General features: G+C 31.8%; 2 protein-coding genes across 3 annotated transcripts in view; one reads left to right on the plus strand and one right to left on the minus strand.

Annotated features, from left to right (window-relative positions):
• LOC134686613 (GDP-fucose protein O-fucosyltransferase 1-like) overlaps nucleotides 1-23,665 on the minus strand; it is a 340,651-nt gene that overhangs the window by 307,499 nt on the left and 9,487 nt on the right. The window lies entirely within an intron of this gene.
• On the plus strand, nucleotides 636-23,570 carry LOC134686598 (sister chromatid cohesion protein DCC1-like). Of its 2 annotated transcripts, XM_063546274.1 has the most exons (13): nucleotides 636-785; nucleotides 7,541-7,561; nucleotides 10,955-11,119; nucleotides 11,458-11,626; nucleotides 12,108-12,242; nucleotides 12,567-12,657; nucleotides 14,222-14,360; nucleotides 15,574-15,659; nucleotides 15,969-16,048; nucleotides 17,314-17,391; nucleotides 21,133-21,218; nucleotides 21,620-21,682; nucleotides 23,431-23,570. In XM_063546274.1, exons 1-13 carry the CDS (start codon nucleotides 751-753, stop codon nucleotides 23,537-23,539), a joined length of 1,257 nt encoding a protein of 418 aa, XP_063402344.1. In that variant the 5' UTR covers nucleotides 636-750; the 3' UTR covers nucleotides 23,540-23,570. The 2 variants fall into 2 exon arrangements, with proteins under 2 accessions (XP_063402344.1, XP_063402352.1); XM_063546282.1 differs by lacking the exon at nucleotides 7,541-7,561 and having other exon boundaries at nucleotides 652-785.

Consider the following 23,665-nt stretch of genomic DNA (forward strand, 5'->3'; position numbering starts at 1 on the left):
ATTACAAGCGTGAGTCAGTGGGGTTTCCCCGGCGCAATAACATATTGTACCTAGCCATGATTGACAACATCTACAAAAAAAGTGTTAAAATTGTAGTCCGAGATTACTCTGACGTCGGACGGCTGTTTTGGCCAGACAAGCTGAGGCCGTGCCCGGAGAACAATTGTAGTAAATATTTTAATGTCATTTAAAATAAAAGTCATTCTCTTCCACTAGTTCAATTTTATAGTGGCTACTCGTAACGTTTACTTGAGAGAGAACTACTTTAAACCCAATGACGTATGTTACCGGGTTATACACATGCAAACGTCCTTGTTTATTTAAAACTGAAGTGTTTTGATTTTTCTCCCCTCCCCCCTCCTGACATCTTTTCTTGAAAATATATAATTATGATCCTTGATCTTGAATAATATTTATCGAGTCTTAAAATAAAAGATTCCGCTGTGTGTGTCTGATCGTTTGTGTTCCTCGCGTGTTAATGTTCCTGGCAAAAAAAAAAAAAAAAATATTTATTTAATATAATTTCTCATCTTGCTTTATTCCAAATTTCAAGTAAATCCTTCCAATAATGAAAAAGTATTGAGCATTTCATTTCTGTCAGGACATTGTCAGGACATTAGTGTAACCCAATTAGTTTCCGGAAAACTTTCCGAGGTTGGTTCTTTAATTTGCAAATTTGGCGCCATCTGTGAAAAAACAATCAAGATTGACTTTGGCCAGCAAGTGAAAACCCAGGAAACAACCAGCAAAATGTCCGAGCGAGATCCAGACAGCAGTTATACTAGGTCATAAATGATAAACATATATATCCTATGGAAATGATAGCTATCTCCATTCAGTTTATGAAAACAATGAATGTTTCATTGTTTGTTTACGTCTTCCGATTTCCCACCGATTCTCACCTGTTCAAATTCACTTTTAAGGTACATGCAGTCCATCAGTAATCTGTTTCATGTTAATTCCTCCCCTTATTTTTATATTCGAACTATTTGTAACCATAGACTAGCTGTTAGTGGTGATATTGCGTCATCAATGAGGGGGAGAGGGGCTGCACCTTTTTCAGGATGTCGGGATCAGGTGTTTTTTAGCTCGGGATGTTAGGATTTAAGTTTCTTTGAATTCAGGACCTCTGTATTTCATGTTTTAAGCCCCAGGGAGTTCAGGCTCATGGCCTGTCTGACCCCTCTCATCAATGTGCGGATTTTTCATTGTATAATGCAGATGTAGTAGTAGTACTGTTGTATAACTAGTACTGGATATACAATGTATACAAATGCGTATTATTGGTTGAGTAAAAAAGGATCTTCTTTGGGCATGTTGGATTAGTTGGTTAGAGCGCTGCCTTTAGTTACGCAGAGAGTCCCATTGCTAGTCTGAGATTACTCTGACGTCCAATGGCTGTTTTGCCAGAAAAGATAGACCCCAGCTTGTCTGGCAAAATAGCCGTTGGATGTCAGTAATCTTGAACTGTCCCATCGCAGTGATTTTGCTAGCGCTGTTCACTTTTGTATTTTACAAAAAGATTTTCGAAATGACGAAAATATTTCATATCAATTTCGTCACTTAAATTTGGAAAGTGTAAAAATATTTACACATCAAATTACTTGAATTCTACCTGTCTTTATGTTTCTGACAAGTTTATGACCCTCAGGTAATTAACGTTTACCAAAGGTGTTAAAAGTTGTGATGACAAGTAATCCGCCTATCGCCAATCAGATGGGTCACTAATCCCTTAATTATCATTATAAAACCTCATAAATGACCATCATAATAATCTATTAAAGTTAAATCAGTCAGTCAGCATTTCATTTTAATCATTTCTCACAGTTCAGTCGTATTTTCGTCATTTGAACAAAATTGATAATCTTCCCGGACATTTCAACTTAATTTTAATTTCAATATTTCCCTTACGATCAAAATTTGCAGTTTGCTTGTCGTAGTTTCGTCATTTCAACGAATTTTCTACTGTTATTGGGGACTTCGTCCCCATATAAATGATTGTGAAGTGAAAAAGTCATTACAAGTTCATTTGTGCAGTGGTTAAAAAATAGAGGCACCCAACTTTTGTTGTTAAGGGGTGTGCCCTGAAAATAACTGAAGTGAAGTTTTGACCATATTACCAGATCCCTGTTCTTATCTTCATATCTTAGCATCACATCAGTCAATTCATTCAATATTGCCAATAACTGCCTACATTAGCAATCCTAAAGTCTTCAAAGATCCTAGACTAGTCCTTGAAGGACTTGGACATATATGTATAGCTAGTTTGATAAACATGATCATCCTAGATCCCTTGCTTTATAAAAAAATAAGGCTGATTTTTATCACGTGCAAAAGTGACTAAAGCCCTCAAAATCCTAGCTGAAACCCTGCCCATCGCATAACATCTCAGGGCTGCCTAGCTGCACAATTAGCTTGAGACTTCCACAATTTCATTGTAAATTAACACCTTGAAAATGGCATTAAAGGTTAGGAGTCCGGACCATTTGAATTTTAAATAAAGGTTGTACTGAAGAAAGTTAACAGTGTGTTTAATGCCTCAGTGTTAAGAATTTGAGGTTTGTAACTTATAATTTCAAAATCAAAAGTCTTCTCCTAGAAATGACAGGTCTGTGACCTTTGTTTGTCAAAGCTCAAGACTTGCAGAATAATGTAATGATGGTGGCCCCCAAATGGCAGAACCAGAAGTTTATCAGAAATTACTGCATTTAAAAATGATGTCAGAGTATAATGTTCAAACTGTCAAGACTATTTTCATTTGTATCAGAAAATTGTGCAACTGTGGTTTTTATAATGACATTAATAATACATGTACTTCTTTTCTTTAAAAACTGATCAGCATGATCATGTTTAAAACAAATTATTGATCAATATACATGTACAACATGTACATGTACAGTACAGGTAGGGACTTATTTTTATGGAAGCCTTAATCCGTCTAGATGTCAGACTAGTCGGACAGTAGTCCCTGTGTAATAAACCGGTCTCTAAAAACACCGCAAAGGACCTCCTTTGTGCACAAAGGAGCACAAAGGAGCACTAAGGAACCCAAAGAAGTTTGTTAAGAGCACAAAGGACCTGAAATTCCCTTCAAAGAATAAAATTAACATAATTCCTGAAGAAAAATGATAAAAAAAATAATTAATTTCAATAAAAATTGTGATTTTAATAATGTACGATTTGGTGTTGTCACCGGTATCGGTTTGGAACCTACATCATATCCGGGCTATGCGATAGCTCATGTATATGAAATTTTTAACTAGTTATAATATTATATAAACAGAGACTATATGTCTCTGATTTTAATGATAACGTCAATTAGTATGCTTAATATTTTTTTGTTGTAATAAAAATACTTTACCCAAACTACGAAAATTATGTAAGTATTAGCGAGCACAAAGGACCACAAAGTAGTTTGATAAGTGCACAAAGGAACTGAAATTATTTATGAACTGGGGGAAAGTGAATGCCAACAAAGAAATATTTATTTTTTCACAAAAAAAACCCCGTCTCGAGTAAAATTGGAATTAAAGTTGAAGATTTGAGAACCGTGTTCTGTAATCGGTACTGATGTATTGAAAAATATTGAGAAAACACAAACATATGATATAAATACAGACTGGACATGGAACCGAAAATAAATAAATAAAGCAAACACTGTTTGTCAAGATTTATATCCATTTGAAAATTTAAAAAAATTGCGACAAGTTTAGGATCTCTTAACCAAGACCTTCATAAGACAGTTTCAAGATGAGGTCTGATATATGTCCGAGAAGTAAACGGACAGAAAGTCACAAATTTGATAGGATAAAAAGTCACAAATATTTTTTTAACAATTGTTTAATATATTTTGAAATATTTTTATATTTTTCAACATATATTCATTTTTAAGTTTCGGAGCTCATTACCGTTGATAAATGAAAATGTATTAACTTTCAATCATGCAGAGGATATATATTTATTGGCAAAATGAAGCCATTTAAGCCTCGTTGATATTTTGTTTTCGTAACAATTATTTATTAATTATTGATATTTATTGAATAAAGGAGTAGGTCCGGTAAGGAATCATTTTGGCCTCAAATTTCAGTTTCATCTGACGAAGGATTTGGACCACTTTCTCAACACTTAAGTGTCTTTTTCACTTGATTCAATTAGTTTATGTGAAAGATTTTAACTGATTAAGTCATTAAAAATGATCCGATTGAAGCTCAAATATGAAAAATCTCTCAAATATGCAAAAAAACGTCACTTTTGAGATGGTTTTTTGGCAAAAATGAAAGTGGCTGCATCCGTGTTCATCCACAACCTTTATATGTTATGTATTATCATAAAATACAACTTACATTGCAATATTATGGATGAACACGAATGCGACCACTATCAGGGGCGTAGCTAGGTATCAAATCAACTGAAGGCACAAATCGGCAGGGGTTTGGAGGCCGCTTAAGGCCCCCAACAGGTCCAGGGCAGAGCCGTGGTAGGGCGTTCAGGGGGGCGCCCCCGACGGAAAACGGTTTTCAGCATTATAGTTGCATAATTTTGTGTACAAAAATATCATTTTTACTGGTTTTTATCATGATAATATTCATGAAGAAAAGTTCGAAGAATTTAGAATAGTTTTACATTTACACATGAATTAACGTAGTACAATAAAAAAATCTGAAGATTTTTTTTTATTACAATATATCCAGTGTAGATCAGACTAGTTTTAGATTAAGGTACACAGAGGGTCAAAGGAAAATATTTTCAACTTTTTTGAACGAAATTCTTTTTATTCAAATTTGGGCAAAAATTGGTGTTGGTGAAACTTTTATGAATAACTTTAAGATCCAGTTTCATACACAAAGACAATGATAAATTTACTCAAAATCAAGTCGACAGTTTTTTCTGTCGATTAAATCAGTTATACTCGCATCGACATCGACATCGAGGTTACAGTGGATATGAAGAAGACTAGATTTGAAAGTCGCTCGGCTTACATTGTCGATCTGAATGTAGGACAGAAATTCACAGAACAAAAATCATGACAAAAAGTCACAATTCATGTTTTCTGACTATTTTCATTGAATAAAAACGCTTATTTCTACCAGAGACAATTATAATACAAATGTATTATATGTCTCTGTTTCTACAAAAATATTTTTGTATTTCTCTTAAACTATTGTTTAAAATATAACTTTGTAAACAAAATTTATCCAAAAAATATCAAAAAAAGTAAATCAAATAATTGTTGACCAACAAGTTTCTCAACTTTGTTCGCCGCTATCTAGTTGTTCTTGAACGTTTTCATTTTCTGACAGTTCTTCAGTAAAAGCAGTCAAGCTTTTAGTCGAATAATCAAATTTGAATGCAATTGCCTGTACAGTCGACATGTACATCATGTTTCGAACACAAACTACTATGAACGTGTGCAATATTTAGTTGGTGTGCCTTGTAGGGGACGTAGGAAGCTTCTGATGATTGCTCTAGTATATTTGCTTTCACATCATTATACTTGCCGGACATATTTGCCGCGCCGTCATAACACTGGGCACGGAGATCCCTTATTTCAAGGTTTACATGTTCAAGAAACTCAACGATCGTATTAGAAATGGCAACACCTTTTACACTTTTAGCATGTTTAAAACCGATAAATTCTTCTTGTTTGCTGATTGATATCATTTTTCTTATCTAAGAACCTAACACACGAACACAATTGCTTTAAACAAAAATAAAGGGGTATAATCGGCAAAATTGTGTATAGGCACGTGCCTAATCGAGCCTTAGGTAGCTACGCCCCTGACTATCATTTTACACGTAAACCGTCTAAAATTTAACTTACATGATAGAATTTTGAAGATTTCAGTAAGTTAGCATGACTTACTGGTGCTACAACCCGATACATGTGCATTGTATTGCCAAAAACGGCCCATATTTATGAGCAGAAGCATTCAACTGTCCAATAAAAAACTAAAAGTTTACATTTTAACAATTTTGTAAAACTGTTATATTTTGGGCCAAAAGGGGCCTTACCGGACCTACTCCTTTTCATTACAAAGTTGCTTCACAAATTAAACTTAAAGAAAAAAACTGAATTGTGATTTTTTTCTCCTGTGACTTTTTTCTGTGACTTTCTGTCCATTACTGTTGTGTGCAAAATAAAATTTGATACAACAGAGTGTGTATTGAAATTTCTTGAAAAATACGAATTGAAAAAATCAACCCAATTTCCTACCTAGAGAGTAAATCACATACTGTTCCCTTTGTGGCTTAGAAACGTTTTCTTTAAAGTACAAAATATGTAGTTTGAGACTCACCAAGTAAGAACATTTCGGTACATACTTTATTTTTGTGTAGAATAAAATTTTATATAACAAAGTGTGTATTGAAATTAATTTCATAAAATACGAATTGACAAATCCAAATTAATTACCTACCTTTAGAATAATGGTCATACCGTTTTCTTTGTGCCTTTAAACAAGTTTTCGTCATAGCAATAAATACTACCATACATAAAAAAACTGATGATGAAATATGAGACCAGCTGAGAAAAAAAACAACAAAGTATCGGTATCCTGACATGATTTTCGTAGTTTTGGTAAAGTCTCTTGTCTTAAATTTTTTTTATAACAACAAAGTAATTGAGGTTTTTATCAGTTATACTATATTATGACTACAAGTATTTAAAAAGTTACATACATAAGCTGTCACATAGACCGAATATAAAGTCGGTTCCAAACCGATACCGGTGACTACAAAATCGTATATTATAAAAATCGCAATTTTTTATTGAAATTAATTTTTTTTTTTACATTTTTCTTCAGGAATTATAATCATTTTATGCTTTAAAGGGAATTTCATGTCCTTTGTGCTCTTAACAAACTTCTTTGGGGTCCTTTGTGCTCCTTTGTGCACAAAGGAGGTCCTTTGCGGTGTTTTTAGAGACCCGTAATAAACACCTGCTGTGATATTACCTGTGCAATATCAGTGGAGGGTCGTAAATATGTCCCAGCTTGATAAGAATTGAATTTTACCTGTACATATATTTTATTATTAATAGAGGATAAATAAATGTTAAATATTGAATAAAACTTCAATAAACTTATGAAAATTGAATAAGATATATAACTTTTATATGTACATGTATGTGAAGTTGTTATACAAATGGAAAAAATACGATTTTTAACAATGTATTGCTAATAATATTTCATATGCAGTATATGCAGTTCTTAATTCAGCCAGGAATATGCCCGCATGTACATGTACAGACCAATAGAAACATTTTAGGAAATATTTAGAGATTTGAATTTTATATTTTAGGAATTGGGTTAAGATGAATATTTATATAGGATTTTTATTCAATTTCTGGTGTTAACTAATTTCCAGACATTAAGTTTAGTATTAAAGTATTTATGAGAAGGATAAAAATAACAGATTAGAACTGGAATATACATGTAGTCTGGGCATGTGGTTTTTTTTTAAGAAATATAAACCTTTTTTATATCAATCATAATAGTCCCAGATGTTTGAATTCTGCTTTATTTATGTTATTTTATTAAAGGAATGAGATTCCAGACACCAGGTATAGTAACAATAGTGTGCTTGTTTTGGGATATATACATGTATGCTTATATATAATAGAAATATAACACATAATATTAGCATAGAATATATTATTATTAATACAATTGTAGAAGTACAATGTACAATGAACATGAAGATCCCTATCTTTGTTTCTTGAAAGAAAGAATGTGCTAGTTATCTTAACCCATATATATACTACATTGAACCTGTACGTCTATATACATTGTACCAAATGTACCCTTTTTAGAGTTGAGCAAATACATATCTACAAAATTGTTTTCTTTATTATATAACCCAGCAATAAGATTGTAGGGCCATATTGTTTCACCCTTGACAAACCATTATACACATTTTTTTCTATTTACCAGCCTTGGACTTTCATTTGACTTTGATAAATTGTTGAAAATCACAGTTATAAGGATTGTTCTTCTATATATTTATGCCCCTTCAGATATTGGGCTGATATTTTGGCATGCTAGTTTACCATGATTAGTTACAGATCAAGTTCAAGTTTCTTTGCTGAAATAACTGGTTTTGGACCTTGAAAATCAGTTATGCAGACTTTTTAGCTCACCTGGCCCGAAGGGCCAAGTGTGCTTTTCTCATCACTTGTCGTCCGTCGTCCGTCGTCGTCGTTAACTTTTACAAAAATCTTCTCCTCCAAAACTACTGGGCCAAATTAAATCAAACTTGGACACAATCATCATTGGGGTATCTAGTTTTAAAAATGTGTGGCGTGACCTGGCCAACCAACCAAGATGGCTGCCATGGCTAAAAATAGAACATAGGGGTAAAATGCAGTTTTTGGCTTATAACTCAAAAACGAAAACATTTAGAGCAAATCTGACATTGGTCAAACTGTTTATCAGATCAAGATCTATCTGCCCTGAAATTTTCAGATGAATCGGACAACCCGTTGTTGGGTTACTGCCCCTGAATTGGTAATTTTAGGGAAATTTTGCTGTTTTTGGTTATTATCTTGAATATTATTATAGATAGAGATAAACTGTCAACAGCAATAATGTTCAGCAAAGTAAGATCTACAAATAAGTCAACATGACCAAAATGGTCAGTTGACACCTTTAGGAGTTATTGCCCTTTATAGTCAATTTTTAACAATTTTCATGAAATTTGTAAATTCTTACTATCATTTTCCATTGAAACTACTGGGCCAAGTTCAATACAGATAGAAATAATTGTAAGCAGCAAGAATGTTCAGTAAAATAAGATGTACAAACACTTCACCATCACAAAAACACAATTTTGTCATGAATCCATCTGCGTCCTTTGTTTAATATTCACATAGACCAAGGTGAGCGACACAGGCTCTTTAGAGCCTCTAGTTTATTACATGTATACACCTTCAGATTTTGCACAGATTTTCATGCCCCACCTACGATAGTAGAGGGGCATAATGTTTTCTGGTCCGTCCGTTCGTCCGTCTGTCCCACTTCAGGTTAAAGTTTTTGGTCAAGGTAGTTTTTGATGAAGTTGAAGTCCAATTGACTTCAAACTTAGTACACATGTTCCCTATGATATGATCTTTCTAATTTTAATGCCAAATTCGAGTCTTTACCCAAATTTCACGGTCCACTGAACATGGAAAATGATAGTGCGAGTGGGGCATTCGTGTACTGAGGACACATTCTTGTTTTGAGTCGACTACCATGATGAGTTATTACAAATCAAGTTTATGTTTTAATCCGCTATGCTGATTTCAACACATCTTATTAGATCTGCAGGACATCCACTTCCTGTTTGCTGATAGTAAGAAATTTAACGTTTTACTTATCAAGAAAATATTCATCAAACTAGTATTGGTCTTGAGAGCTGGATACTATCCATGCATGTTTGTGTCTACACTTTATTGTTATGTCATGATAAAAAGCCACCATACCTGATGACATTACATAAAAGTATTTTTTCTGGATCATTTAAAAAGAAGCGAAAGATCCCAGAGGAATATTCAGACACATAAGTAAATAAATTAACTGACAACGCCATGACTAAAAAATAAAAAGACCCAACCGACAAACAATCATACATAAAACACAACATAGAAAACTATCAAGGACTGAGCTTCATAAACTACACTTAGGGTGGTCTCAGGTGCTCCAGGAGTTAAAACAGATCTTGCTCTACATGTGACACCTGTCATGTTGGTCATATTTGTAAAAACCTGGTATGTCTAATTCAGTAAATCGCATAAAGGCAACATTAGAAACACATCCACTATTTTCTATGAAATGGATATTCCATTATGGTCATGAAACGGATATCCCATTATGGTCAACCAATTCCTGATGATTTCTAATAAACTTACAAAGGGATGAATGATTTAAAGGTTGACTAAGTTTGTCTGCATATCGTCTAAAATCTGTTTAGAATCAAATTCTACCATCAAATCAATTATGATATTTTCTCACTCTCAACAGTTAAATTTTTATCATTTAAAACTCTGCTATCCTTACTTTTTGAATTTGTATTTAACTGGCATTCAAGTGGAGTAATATTGTATCACACTCAATGCATTGGTAGAATCTGTATGTACATGTATGCTCTAGTAGTTGGGTTAGGTTAGGTAGGTTCCCTACATAAAATAATCAGTGTGCCTTTGGATTATACAAAAATAATTGTCAAGAATTTCAATAACTGCCAGGTACCAGTGTATGTTAAGGTAAAGCTTCTATCTGTTTAGTTTAGTTTAAACATATTTATTTATAGTGGATTGAGAAACAAGTTTTGCAACTTATATTAATCCCTTTCCACTTTCTATCTGTTCCTTGGCTTTTAATCATGCTTTACAGGTCACCAGTATTTAACATAAGGAATTGTGCATTGTATGTTATATCATATTAAGCTTTGGTACATAGATATAGGAAGATGTGGTGTGAGTGCCAATGAGACAACTCTCCATCCAAATAACAATTTAAAAAGCAAACCATTATAGGTTAAAGTGTATGCATGTGTGTTGATATATTGTTCACAATTTCATGAATTTATGGCTTGGATACATATGTGTATGTTAACATTATGACAGCAACCTTTGATGCATGTAAACATGCATGTGGATTGATCATGTTTTTATAAATAGTTTTCTGTATTGCAAATTGTCTAAAATTTACAAACTTTCCTTATTTAAAAATAATTATTTTTTGTAGTTGCTTTTTGTATACATATATACAATATACAGTATATTGATAGTTTTCTGAACAATTTTCACAAACCTTAAGTGCATTTTCTTATCAAAGTTGAAGAAAATATTTCATTAATCAATATTATTTTTATATGATGATACTAGTATTTAACTTTAGTTAAATGATACCCTGAATGATATGTTTTGTTGTACAGCATTTAGGCATTCTGATCTATATTTTTGATTTTTTTGTAGAACATTACAAGATATCAACTTAGTAATGGAATATGCCAAGTTGGATAAATCTGAGGTGAAACCATCAATACAAAGTATATATTTCTCTTCACAAATGGACAATGATGCCTTTAAACTTATGGAAGTGGACAGCTGCATTCTAAATACCATAAAAGTTGGGGATGAGTAAGTAATGCCTTTTCTGGCAGTAGTTATCGAAACTATTTATCTATAGATATAAGAAGATGTGGTATGAGTGCCAATGAGACAACTCTCCATCCAAATCACAATTTGTAAAAGTAAAACTTTTTGAATATGACTCATTGTTAAAAAAAAATAGAAATCATCTTCAAAGTAATATTTAAAACAAGTCGGGAACTTTTATTAGCCTTCATTGAAATAGATTACCCATGCAACTATTTCACAAGCAAATGTCATTTTTAAAGTTTATTCCCATAATCAGGAACTCTAAAACTATGAGTTAAAAGTACATGTACTTCCAATTAGCCAGATTTATTTTTCAGACTGGTGATACGAGGAGACAAGGATGATATGGCAGTATTATGTACCAAGGACAAAACATACGACATCAAGGAAGCTGAGATATCTAATTCCATGTTAATTATACCTCAACTTAAAACAGGTCAAGATTTAGATGGTGATAATCTGGGTCAGGAACTTAATATCAGACAGGTAAAATAATATTGACAAATAAGGGTGTATGATTTGCAAAAAATACATCTGATGCAAGCTGATTAAAGTATATCATTTGCCCAAGACAAATATGTTTGAAACATAAAACAAATCTAGTTAATATCATGTGTATGATAATAGTTCTGTTATTGAGTTCAAAAGATAGAAGTTGTAGATTTTCTTTTTGTATAAAACAAGATTTGGGGTATGCACCAATGAGACATAAGCAACCCAATTATGCATAAAAAGCATAAGACACCAGTAATTTTGTATTGTTCATCATGTTCATAAGATATTAATATCGCTTAAAGACTTTTGCAGTATTGTCAGATGTCATTGTATTTCTTTTGAAAATAAAGTTAAATTTTGATGAGAATTCAGTGATGTAACCTGTTATATACCAGAGCTATGAACTTATAATAATGAAGTCAAGTTTGATACAGATATAAAATGAATGTGAAAAAATTATTGTTAACTGTAGGTAACCTCTACTAAATATAACTACTATGAGTTGAGACACTGTAAACCTAAGGTGAAGAAATTAAGACTTTTACTTGAAGAAAATATGTACAGTGGAAAAGAATGTGAAGAAGATGAAGAACATCAAGGAGGAAAGGTATAAAGCTAGTCATATTTAGCAGCATGATCCCAAAAATTATTGTCAAAGTGGTCACCCATTTTGTAAAGAATATATCCATGATATCCAATAAAAAAATCTTGTGTTGGTTGTTTAACAATTTCCGAGTAAGAGTTCATTATATCATTTTCATTATAAATCAAACATTTACGAATTCAAACATTGAAACAATCCTTAAGAATACCAAAAACTATAAATGTTTCGAACTTATTAATTGTAGTATATTTAACATTAATTTTTCACTTTAATATAGTTTTTGGGGTGCTATTTATATAATTTCTACAGTAATCATTTCTTTTGAAGTATACTTATGATGACCTACTGAACTTGGTTCAAGCCAGTAGAATTGAGCTACAAACAGCACTTAAGAAAGTTCAGGCTTGTAAGCTTGAAGGTAAGAGTTTATAAACTACATGATAAAAAAAGTTATGGGTATAGTCAATTTTTAGTCCACATGGACATTTAGTTTCAGTACAGTGGATTGGTTATTATATTATTCATTGGATACTAATTTTAGTGGATTTCATGGATACAGATGAACCACAAATTAAAATAAATGAATTCACATTATGTTAGTCATTAAGTGTAAATAAACTTGTTGCTGGCCTTTTTGGTGATCTATAAGTGCTTAAATCTGCATCATTTGGACTCTTTTGGATAGATTTCACATAGGCAATCATACCATGTCTCCTCAGTTTACATAGGATGCAATCAACAGTTTTTTTCTATGACGTCATATTTTGAGCGACCATCTATAATTGACCCTTAGTGGTGTTAATGTTAATGAAGATACTTGTATAAAACTAGATATCATTAAAATCAGAATTTTCTCTAGTTTATAATGAAATAAAAATAAATTGTACTTTTAATAATACCAAAAAGTTTTATCCAGAGAAAATGGGAAAAACATTGCCTAATCTATGCATAAAAAACATGAAATCAGGCCATGTGCACACCAATGCAGACATGATACATGCACATTTTTCATATTCAAAACTGTATGAATTTCATAGGTTTTTACCTGGTCTTTCTAAAAAATTTATGCTTCAGGCTACGTTCGCCTGCTCCGAAAAGAGCTACAGTGGGTGCAAATAAGTTTTGCACTTTTCACTGCCAAAAAAACAGGATGTTTACAGTTTGTCTCCCCTTAAAACATGTGTATTTAATCTAGTTTTTAAAAATTATTTTAATCATTCAACCTGTTTTAATTGAAGCTAATTAACTTATTTTTACAATCAAATATAAAAAACATGATACTTTTTTACCAATTATGTTGATAAAAAAGGGACTTCCCTCCAAGTCTATTTTTAGTCAGGGAATAACCCCTAGTTTTTTATACGAAACTGTTTATAGCACCCATAAAACAATTATACCGTTTGTAGGAGTGCTATAAGTTGATATATATACCTGAAATTATATTGATTTCAGATTGGTTTAAAGCAAATTATTAACAAATGTGAATAAATTCAACACTACCTTCTAAGTTGGTGTCTATGTTAAATTGTTAAGTTGAATATTCCTTTATAATTACATTCACCATGTTCACAGCTTAAGAATTATAGAGTAACATGTATCTCATCATTTTCCCATGTGTCAAAACCCATTTAAAAAAAATTATTACCTCCCTTAAGTATTTTAATTATGAAATAAAATGTCTTTCCGCTTATTTGTTGTCATGCCCTTGTTTGCTTTAACCATGTTAACAATCAGGCCCATAGCCAGGAATTTTCAATGGTGGTTATTTGGACTCACGAACTCAACTTCAACAGTCACAATTCAAACAGAATGTTGACTTTAACACTACTTATTTGTTTTCACCCCTGGCTACGGGTATGACAATGACACTATAAATGTAGAAAGCACTAGGTTTGCTGTCAATGTGGTAACCTCTTGTATATAAATCTACTGCATCAAAAAATAAACAAATGATACAATACTGATATATATTCTATTTATAGGGCATTGGAGAATACTTGATTTCCAGTTTTTATCGTTGGTATTAAGTCATGTGATACAACTGTGTGATGAGAATGATTGGATAAAGTCAGGGATGCCTTATGAAGAATGTATGAAGACATTAGAGGAACTTTTTCCAAGGTATTACAAATGTCTTGTATCATATGTGACTGTTTTTCTCCTTCTGTAAAAGATATACTTGCCACCTTTGTGGCATGAATACCTACTGTGTTTTATATGGTGAGAGATATGACAAGTAATTACATGTATTGATGATTTAGAGTTATAAATCTAAGGTTTGAGCTATCAGTTTCAAATGTTACATATAGAGAATTTTTTATATGTGTTTTAAAGGCCCCTTCAATTAATGGAAAGATTGTAGTAAATATCTTGTTTATCATTAAGTATTTCCCGTCAAACTTAAAAAAACCTTGGTGTTAAGTGATGAAACTTGGCATGATTATTCACCACTTAGTCTTTACAAGGAAGAAAATTTATTCACTGTAAAGTCATTGAAAAGAACTTAGCTCATCTGAGTCACCTATGTGTATATACACAGAACTTGTTTCTGCTCTCTAACTTTAAAACCCCTTAAAGTCCAGGAAGCAAACTTAGTATGGTTTTTCACCACCACTCGAAGGTGTCTACTTGCAGGAAGATCATACATTGATGGTCATGGTGAAAAAACTTCAGACTTATAATAATGAAGTCAAGAATGATACATGTTCATGTATGTGGAAACCCCTATCACATCACTATTTTCTTGTTAACACTCTGCTATACTTCTGGTTATGATTCTTAGACAACAACCCATCAACAATATTTATTTTGTTTAATCATGTTTTTATGCCCCACCTACTATAGTAGAGGGTCATTATGTTTTCTGGTCTGTGCGTCCATTTGTCTGTTTGTCCCCTCATCCGTCCACCTGTTTTTTTCTTTCGTCTGTCCCGCTTCAGGTTAAAGTTTTTGGTCTGTAGTTTTTGATGAAGTTAAAGTCCAATCAACCTGAAACTAAGTATACATGTTCCTTATGATATGATCTTTCTAATTTTAATGCCAAATTCGAGTTCTGACCCCAATTTCACAGTCCACTGAACATAATGATAGTGTGAGTGGGGCATCTGTGTACCGGGGACACATTCATGTTCTAATAAGGTTATGATGAATTAGGAAATTTTTTGAAAGTGTCTGTCAAATTCATTCACGGGCTATTTAGAGCTTGTTTTAAATGAGGCATTTAGACATAGTTTCTGATTGTAAGTTGTTATGTTGTTGGTTCACTGACGATTAATGCATGCTCCAATATTTCCTCATATATTTTAAAACAATTAAATTTTTCGTTTAATTTCAGAGAGGTGTTGGACCATGTTTTACATAGTTATGCAGACAAAGCTAAACCATCTAACACAGAAGATGATGAAGATCAAATGGAAATTGGTAAATTTTACTCCAATTTTGTTAGGCCTGGATTTAGTTTGATAAACCTTGAAAAAATAAAATAATAGCAGTCATATTTTAAGTAATGGGAATACTAAACTGTCTAAACACTCTCATTTATAATTAGTCTAGGATGTATAGTTGTCTCTGACTATAATCAGCAACCATACCTTATAATGATAATAAATGATGCTAATTTAAAACATTTACAAAAAATGGCAAGCCTTGATGATTACAAGGCACTTACAGTAGTGTTATGTCATCAAAACAAGAAGAATTATAATCATTTATTTTTGTCTTCCCTTTCAGATGTTGATTTTTATTATCTGAATGAGGACAAAGTTTGCCGTTTTTTTGCAGAGCAAATTCTTAAACATTCAAGAGGAAAGGTATATTAAAAGATTTAAGTCTTACCTTAATTTATAAACATTAAACAACTGTCTTAAAGAATATATATATTAAATATGCTGTCTAACATGAAACAAGAGTCAACAACAAAATATACCGATTCTAAAATATGACCCTGTCATTGTAAATAATTGTTTACCTATACCTATAATATTAATATTTTTATTTTATTATACCCCCGCTTTAAAAAAGGGGAGGTATACTGTTTTACCTCTGTCGTACCGTCAGTCAGTCCGTCAGTCAGTCCGTCCGTCCGTCCCATGAATATTTTTCGTCACATTTTTCTTAGGAACTATCACTTGTGGTGGGGGTATCATCAGTGAGCAGTAGCTTGCAGTTTCACTTGTTTTTATGCCCCACCTACGATAGTAGAGGGGCATTATGTTTTCTGGTCTGTGCCTCCATTCGTCCGTTCTTTCGTCCATTCGTCCGTTCGTTCGTCCCGCTTCAGGTTAAAGTTTTTGGTCGAGGTAGTTTTTGATGAAGTTGAAGTCCAATCAATTTGAAACTTAGTACACATGTTCCCTATACTATGATCTTTCTAATTTCAATGTCAAATTAAAGTATTGACCCCAATTTCATGGTCCACTGAACAAAGAAAAAGATAGTGTGAAGCTCAGGTTAAAGTTTTTGGTCGAGGTAGTTTTTGATGAAGTTGAAGTCCAATCAATTTGAAACTTAGTACACATGTTCACTATGATATGATCTTTCTAATTTCAATGTCAAATTAAAGTATTGACCCCAATTTCATGGTCCACTGAACAAAGAAAAAGATAGTGTGAAGCTCAGGTTAAAGTTTTTGGTCAAGGTAGTTTTTGATGAAGTTGAAGTCCAATCAACTTGAAACTTAGTACACTTGTTAACTATGATATGATCTTTCTAATTTTAATGCCAAATTAAAGTATTCACCCCAATTTCATGGTCCACTGAACAAAGAAAAAGATAGTGTGAAGCTAAGGTTAAAGTTTTTGGTCAATGTAGTTTTTGATGAAGTTGAAGTCATATCAACTTGAAACTTAGTACACATGTTAACTATGATATGATCTTTCTAATTTTAATGCCAAATTAAAGTATTGACCCCAATTTCACGGTCCAGTGAACATGTAAAATGATAGTGCGAGTGGGGCATCCGTGTACTATGGACACATTCTTGTTTTACTTGGATTAACATCAAAATTAAGAGAAAAGACATTTTTTTCTTTGTGTAAAATTATATTTATTATAATAGTTTTATTATTTTCACTAGTTTAACTATGAAGATTTTAGTAATACTTGGCAGCAAACAGTTCCCTCAGGTATGCAGACAATGGATCAGCAATTACAGGTCAGTAATATAAGTTATATATATATGCTCCAGACCATATGAGTATTTGGACCATACGTGTATGGTCATGACCATATGGGTATATACTCATATGGTCCGACCATACGCGTATGGTTCAACCGTACGGGTATGGTCGGGGTAATTAACACTCTGTTACAGATTACTTTTAATACTTCTTATCTCTTCATATATGGTATGACCGTTCATTAAAAAGACGCTATCATATATAGGTAATTTTATTATTATAGACAGACAATATTATAATGAAAAGATGAGCTAAATAAAAATATGAAGTTTCACATAGTTAATTTAAGTTAAATGTCAAATTTTTAGTAAACACATTTTATTCAGATGGTCATTACCCATGGTCATTACTGATTTCTTATTACGAGTTAATGGCAATATGTCGACTAAAAAAAATAAATTCTAAAAATTCTCAATGAACTGTTACATAAGAAGTCACTGGAAAGTAACATACTTTTACTTTATTTAAGTTGTGTTGTGAATATGGTGTATGGCAGTCATTTTGATATTTGAGATCAGAGCTAACACTGTAGACATCAGAATGACCAAAGACATCGGTATCACTGTACATAGCTGCCTGTTTTTCACTCGCAAACAAAATGTGTAAATGAAAAGGATTGTGCACAAATTTCTTGCAAATGCAAATAAGCTTTGATACCGTGTGGAAGTGAATGTCATCCAAGCCTACATGCATGAATGTGACTAGCGATGAAAATTAACAATGGCATCAATATTTAATTTTTACGCAGTTTTTGGATTATAAAATAAAAAATTGTCATGTTTTCAACCATCACTGTTATTTAGATAAAGTTTTTGTACTATTGAAATGTTTATATAAATTTTATTTGAAAAATTATATACCTATATACTCATATGGTCCGGCCCTTTAATAACCAAACGAGTCATGACCATACACATATGGTCCAAATACTCATTTGGTCCGGAACATCTATATATCCATTTTGTTACATCTTGTGATCAATTTTATTTGTCAATCGCCAATGGCAGTCAGCAGGGTTAAAGAACATCAGTTGTTCGACCTGTAAGTCAAATGCGTTTTGTTTAAATATACTTTTTCACTTTTTTGGTCTCTTGGAAAATGTTGTTTGTGCTGTTTTTAGACCATTCTACAACGAAATTAATTTTACATGCACACGTATAAAAAATTGCGCTTTTTTTCCAACGCAATCATAGGTTTGAACGTAGTTTTCAATTTATACTCATTTATATATATTTATATATAAGGATAGGAGGAGACATCAGATATTATTACAATTACTTTTTTATATTTGATGAAAAGGTTATTAGTGAATGACTTACAAAACAGCTGTATCTTTAAGGATGTACACCTCTGAGGAGCCACAAAGGAGTAGGTCCGGTAAGGACCGATTTTGGCCTCAAATTTCAGTTTCATCTGACGAAAGATTTTGACCACTTTTTAAACACTTAAGTGTCTATTTCATATGATTCAATTAATTTATGTGAAAGATTTTAACTTATTCAGTCATTAAAAACGATCCGATTCAAGCTAAAATATGAAAAATCTACCAAACATGTTAAAAAATGTCACATTTCAGATAGTTTTTGTCAAAAACGAAAGTGGCCGCATCCGTGTTCATCCTCAATCTTTATATATGTTATGTATTATCATAAAATACAACTTCCATTTCAATTTTTTGGATGAACACGGATGCGGCCACTTTTGTTTTACACGGAAACCGTCTAAAATTTAAGTAAAATGCTGGAATTTTGAAGATTTCAGTAATTTAGCATGACTTAATGGTGCTAGTATCCAATATGTGTGCATTGTATTGACAAAAACAGCCCATATTTATGTAGCAGAACCATACTACTATCCAATAAATAACTAAATATTTACATTATAACAATTTTGTAAAATTGCTATATTTTGGGGCCAAAAAGGGGTCTTAATGAACCTACTCCTTTCTAGAATTAAACTTTTTTTTTAAACCTGATTTTTGGGTTTACATGACTGTAAAAAAAGAATTGGTGAAGAAAAACCATACGGTAGTGCGATTCTTTTCTACAGCCCTTTGAAGGTACTCAATTTTGATGATTTTTCCATTTTTCATCAATTTTTACCCATTTGTGGGCTATTATGAAAAAAATCACAGTTCCACAATTAAACTTTTTGTCATACTATCAGTAAAGATTAAAGGGATCAATCTGAATAAATTCAACTAAAAGAAAGCTCTAAGTAGGTGTTAATATAAGAAATTTTTATCATATTTTGATGCTTTTTAGTGTCAAATTTACCATGTTGTCAATTTTGGAAATATGTGATTTTTCTCTGTTTAAAGAACAAAATGCATATTTTTCAACTTCCTTGTTATAAATTATTGAAAAAAATATTTATCTCTGAAATTTGAAAAGAAAAAGTTATATGGGATGTTTATGTTTCTGGTAAAATCATTTTTTGTACCCCTCACCCATTTTTCTCAAAATTTCACTCTAAAAGACTGACTTGATTAGTAATAAAATTAGAAAATTTCATTACTCAAAAACAACTTATTGGAAATACACAATTCTTTCACAGAGTTAAGTTTGATTATAATTATTATCAAATTCATTGCTATTTTCCACTTATATCACATGTTTTGGAAATAATTCCAGAACAAGATTTCAATGAGACTGAACGACACTGAAAGGTCAGAAGAATTCATCCTTAAGTTGACGAGGCCTGCAAATACTTAAAACACAAAACATAATCTTTAACATATCAGTTTTGATGTTAGCAGATTTGTTAAAAAATTTACTATTGAACTCCCAAGAAAAACTGAAAATGCCCAGTTTTGATAAATATTTCATAATTGCCAATGCTGCAGCAGTCAGAAGTTATGTCCTGATGTGAAAGTTATTCCTGTCAGCATACATTTGTTCCTCCTAATAGAAGTTCCTCTGGAGTCTTTGTTTTAAACAATGTCATAATATCTGTTCCTGTTGGAACAAATATTGTCTAGCCTTGTATCAATTTGTTGCATTTTTGTTTGCCACCACAAATAATAAAGTCTGCATATTTGGTGCCATGCTTCATATTAGTTACCTTTGAAACATTAGACACATGTTCAGATCTCTGACTTATCATCCCCAGTCAACCCAATACATCACACGTAACTTGCATATTCTTAACATTGATACACATTTAATGATTGAGAAACTTTTCTCATCAACAACTTTTTATTTGATACAAAATTAAATAATGGAAAGCTTTAACCTTTGAACCCTGTGTATTATCTTCTTTTTAATGTCTATTTCTACAATATTCACTTTAACAGACCAACATACTTATTTTTGCTGTCAGGCTTTGACAAACAAATATTGTGTTTAGTCTCTGACTTAAAAAGTAATTGGATTGTATTGTGTAATTTGACAGCATAAAAATAAATAATTTAAGAACAGCATGAAACATTTTTCACATGTACTTTCGAAATTAGTCTATAATAGGTAGAAAATAAGTAAAATGATATGTTTATCAATTTGTAATGGCGTTTTTCATTTCAATAATACACATGCTTTCTATAAAGAAGACAACATTATTGAAACTGAGATGAAAACCGCACACAAGGTTTCATATTTTATTTTATGGTATCTTTAGGGTTAGACACTGGTCATTTAGCAGCCACACAATTATTTTAGTTTGATTATCAAAGTAAGGTATTAATTGCTGTAACCACAGTCTTGTATTATGTTTTCCAGGGTATGGCTCTAATAGACAGAAGTAGTCAGCTGGAGACAATTACTTATTATTCTGTTGATGATCTGCCTGAGGATGTGGCAGAAAGGTATATATCTTTTCTAAGTCAATATCATAAAGTACACTCAACAGAGTTAATATTCCAGGACTATCTTTCAGATTTTCAGATTTTGCAAGATTTTAATTTCTTACAGGAAATATAGAACCTAAAGATTAAAAAATAGTATTGTTGACCAAAGAGTCAAAGAGGTTTAAAACTTAAGATAAATCAAACAATATTTAAACACAAAACATTTAGATAATACATGCAACAAGAACCAAACCAGAATAAAAAGAACTTCAATAGTTTTAAAAGAGCTAATAGATTGTGTTGGTTTTTAACAGAGTTCTTCTTGAATTTCTCTAGTAATACCATGCATGCTGCACATGGAAACACGTGTGTAAGCTAGGTTGTAGGTTTTGTTTATTAAATTAATCTTTTTACTGTAGATTTGATGAGCTATTCAGAACAAAAGAAAAGTGGTCATTAGAAGAAATATCACCTTATATCAGGTCAGTATTCATGAATCAAAGAAGAAAATACAAGGGTAAATTTTCCCCTTCTCATGTGTCCATTGCATTAACAAGGGTGGATCCAGCCATTTTAAAAAGGGGGGATTCCAAACCCAGGACAAAAGGTGGTTCCAAAATTTCCCCATTCAAATGCATTGATCGTCCACAAAAAGAGGGGGTTCCCCCTGGATCAGCCACTGATTAAGTAGGTGTCTTAGTGGTGTAGTTATTGTTTCGACTGTTATATTGTTTGGCAGAATTAGTTCATCTTTGATTCAAGGTGTTATTTAATCTTTCTTGAGTGTTTGGCTTCATAAATATCAAAAGTGTTTTTAAAAAATGCAAATTTTATGCATTCCAATGTGAATTTTATAAAGTCAAAAGTGTTTTTGTTCATCTGAAACAATGTTAAAATTGAATATTTAGGAAAGGTGAGCTATTACCATCTCTTTGCCTCTGTTGTGGTAAACTTTGAGAAATCTTCCCTGTTACGATTTGGCTTTAATTGAGTTTTTCTTTAGCAGTCAAGTCTAAAAATTAAACCTGTGGATTTTATCCATAAAAACAGAGGCTGTTGAAATAAATAAATCACAGGGCTTAACACATTGTAAAAGCAATTTTTTACTTACATCTCAAAAATTTAAAGCAGTTTTTGGCTTATATCTCAAAAAATTAATGCAGTTTTATAGATACTTTTATGGGTAAAAGTATAGATAGGTCATCTAGATTTCCCAGAAAATTTGGACTCCACATTTGGAAGTTAAGCCTCTTAAAGCAAATTTGCATTTTTTAGTTATTATATTACAAACTTTTGTGGATGATCAATTTATTAGATATGAGAGATGACTTTCACAATTTTGGGAATCTTTGGCAGAAATTTAGTAGAAAGAGAGAATCTTTAAAAAGCAAAAATGTTGCTCAAAATGTTAATATTGCCAAAATCATCAATTGAACCTCTGTAGGAGTTGTTGCCTAGCAATGAAGATTTTGTTTTCCAGAAACTTAATAGTTGATTCAGAAAGTATTTATACAGCACTAGTGCAGCAAGATAAGATCTACAAATAAGTTAACATACCTAGAATTATTATTTGAAACCTTAAGGAGTTATTGCACTCCAGAGAAGATTTTTACCAATTTGTTGTGTTTTGTAGAAATTATAATTAGATGGAGAAAAATAGAACCAAAAGTTAGATAAACAATTACGTCAACGTGGTTATAATCTTAAATGGACCCTTATTTACCCTCGTTGTGTTTCTTTATGAAATTATGAAAGAATGAGAAGAAAATGAAAACTGGTAAAAAAAAAAACACAATAAGATCAACAAACAACTGTAATAGAAATGCTATATATATTAAAAACAGAAAAATATCAATCTAGAATATAATAGCTTGGTTATAATTAGTAATTCAGGTTTATATGTCCCTGTAGTTCAAAACTGATATTCAAGTTTTCGTCACTATGTGACTTTATGTAGGAAGGTAACTACTTAATCATTTGAATCACAATGCATATTAATAGGTTATTTATCTGATAGATAAATGATCAATAAGTTATATACCTATATGTCAAATTACAAACATGGGATTTGCATTGTTTGGTTGATATTTGAGCTATTAATTTAGACAATTGACTAAATCATACATTTTCTATTTCAAGCATAGCTCATTTTGTATTGAAATGTGGATATTAGTTTCAAACAAGACTAGTATTTATTTTTTATATATATAAATATCTCTTTTCTCTTCAGAGATCTGACAACAGAAAAATTAGATGTTGGTGGACTTTTGACAAAGTATGCCAGGTCATCAATGCAGAATGGTGTCAAAGTATTTAATTCAAGAAAACCTTCGTTGTAATTTCAATAAAAATATATTGTAAATTAGTTCATTTAAATGTAGCCCTTTGCCAGTTTTAAATTTTGCCATCATTTGTTATTCATTGTTTATCCCTAATAACATGACTTTTATAACCAAAAGCAGTAT

This window comes from Mytilus trossulus, chromosome 1 (assembly GCF_036588685.1).
Source record: "Mytilus trossulus isolate FHL-02 chromosome 1, PNRI_Mtr1.1.1.hap1, whole genome shotgun sequence".
Taxonomy (NCBI): domain Eukaryota; kingdom Metazoa; phylum Mollusca; class Bivalvia; order Mytilida; family Mytilidae; genus Mytilus; species Mytilus trossulus.

What these genes read in the sequence shown, in the direction of transcription:
- LOC134686598 (XM_063546274.1), top strand. Translation starts at nt 751, where the DNA reads ATGTCCGAGCGAGATCCAGACAGCAGTTATACTAG. An exon ending in AATGAGATTCCAGACACCAG is followed by an intron (nt 7,562 to 10,954) that starts GTATAGTAACAA and finishes ATTTTTTTGTAG; the next exon opens with AACATTACAAGATATCAACT. An exon ending in CCTGAGGATGTGGCAGAAAG is followed by an intron (nt 21,219 to 21,619) that starts GTATATATCTTT and finishes TTTTTACTGTAG; the next exon opens with ATTTGATGAGCTATTCAGAA.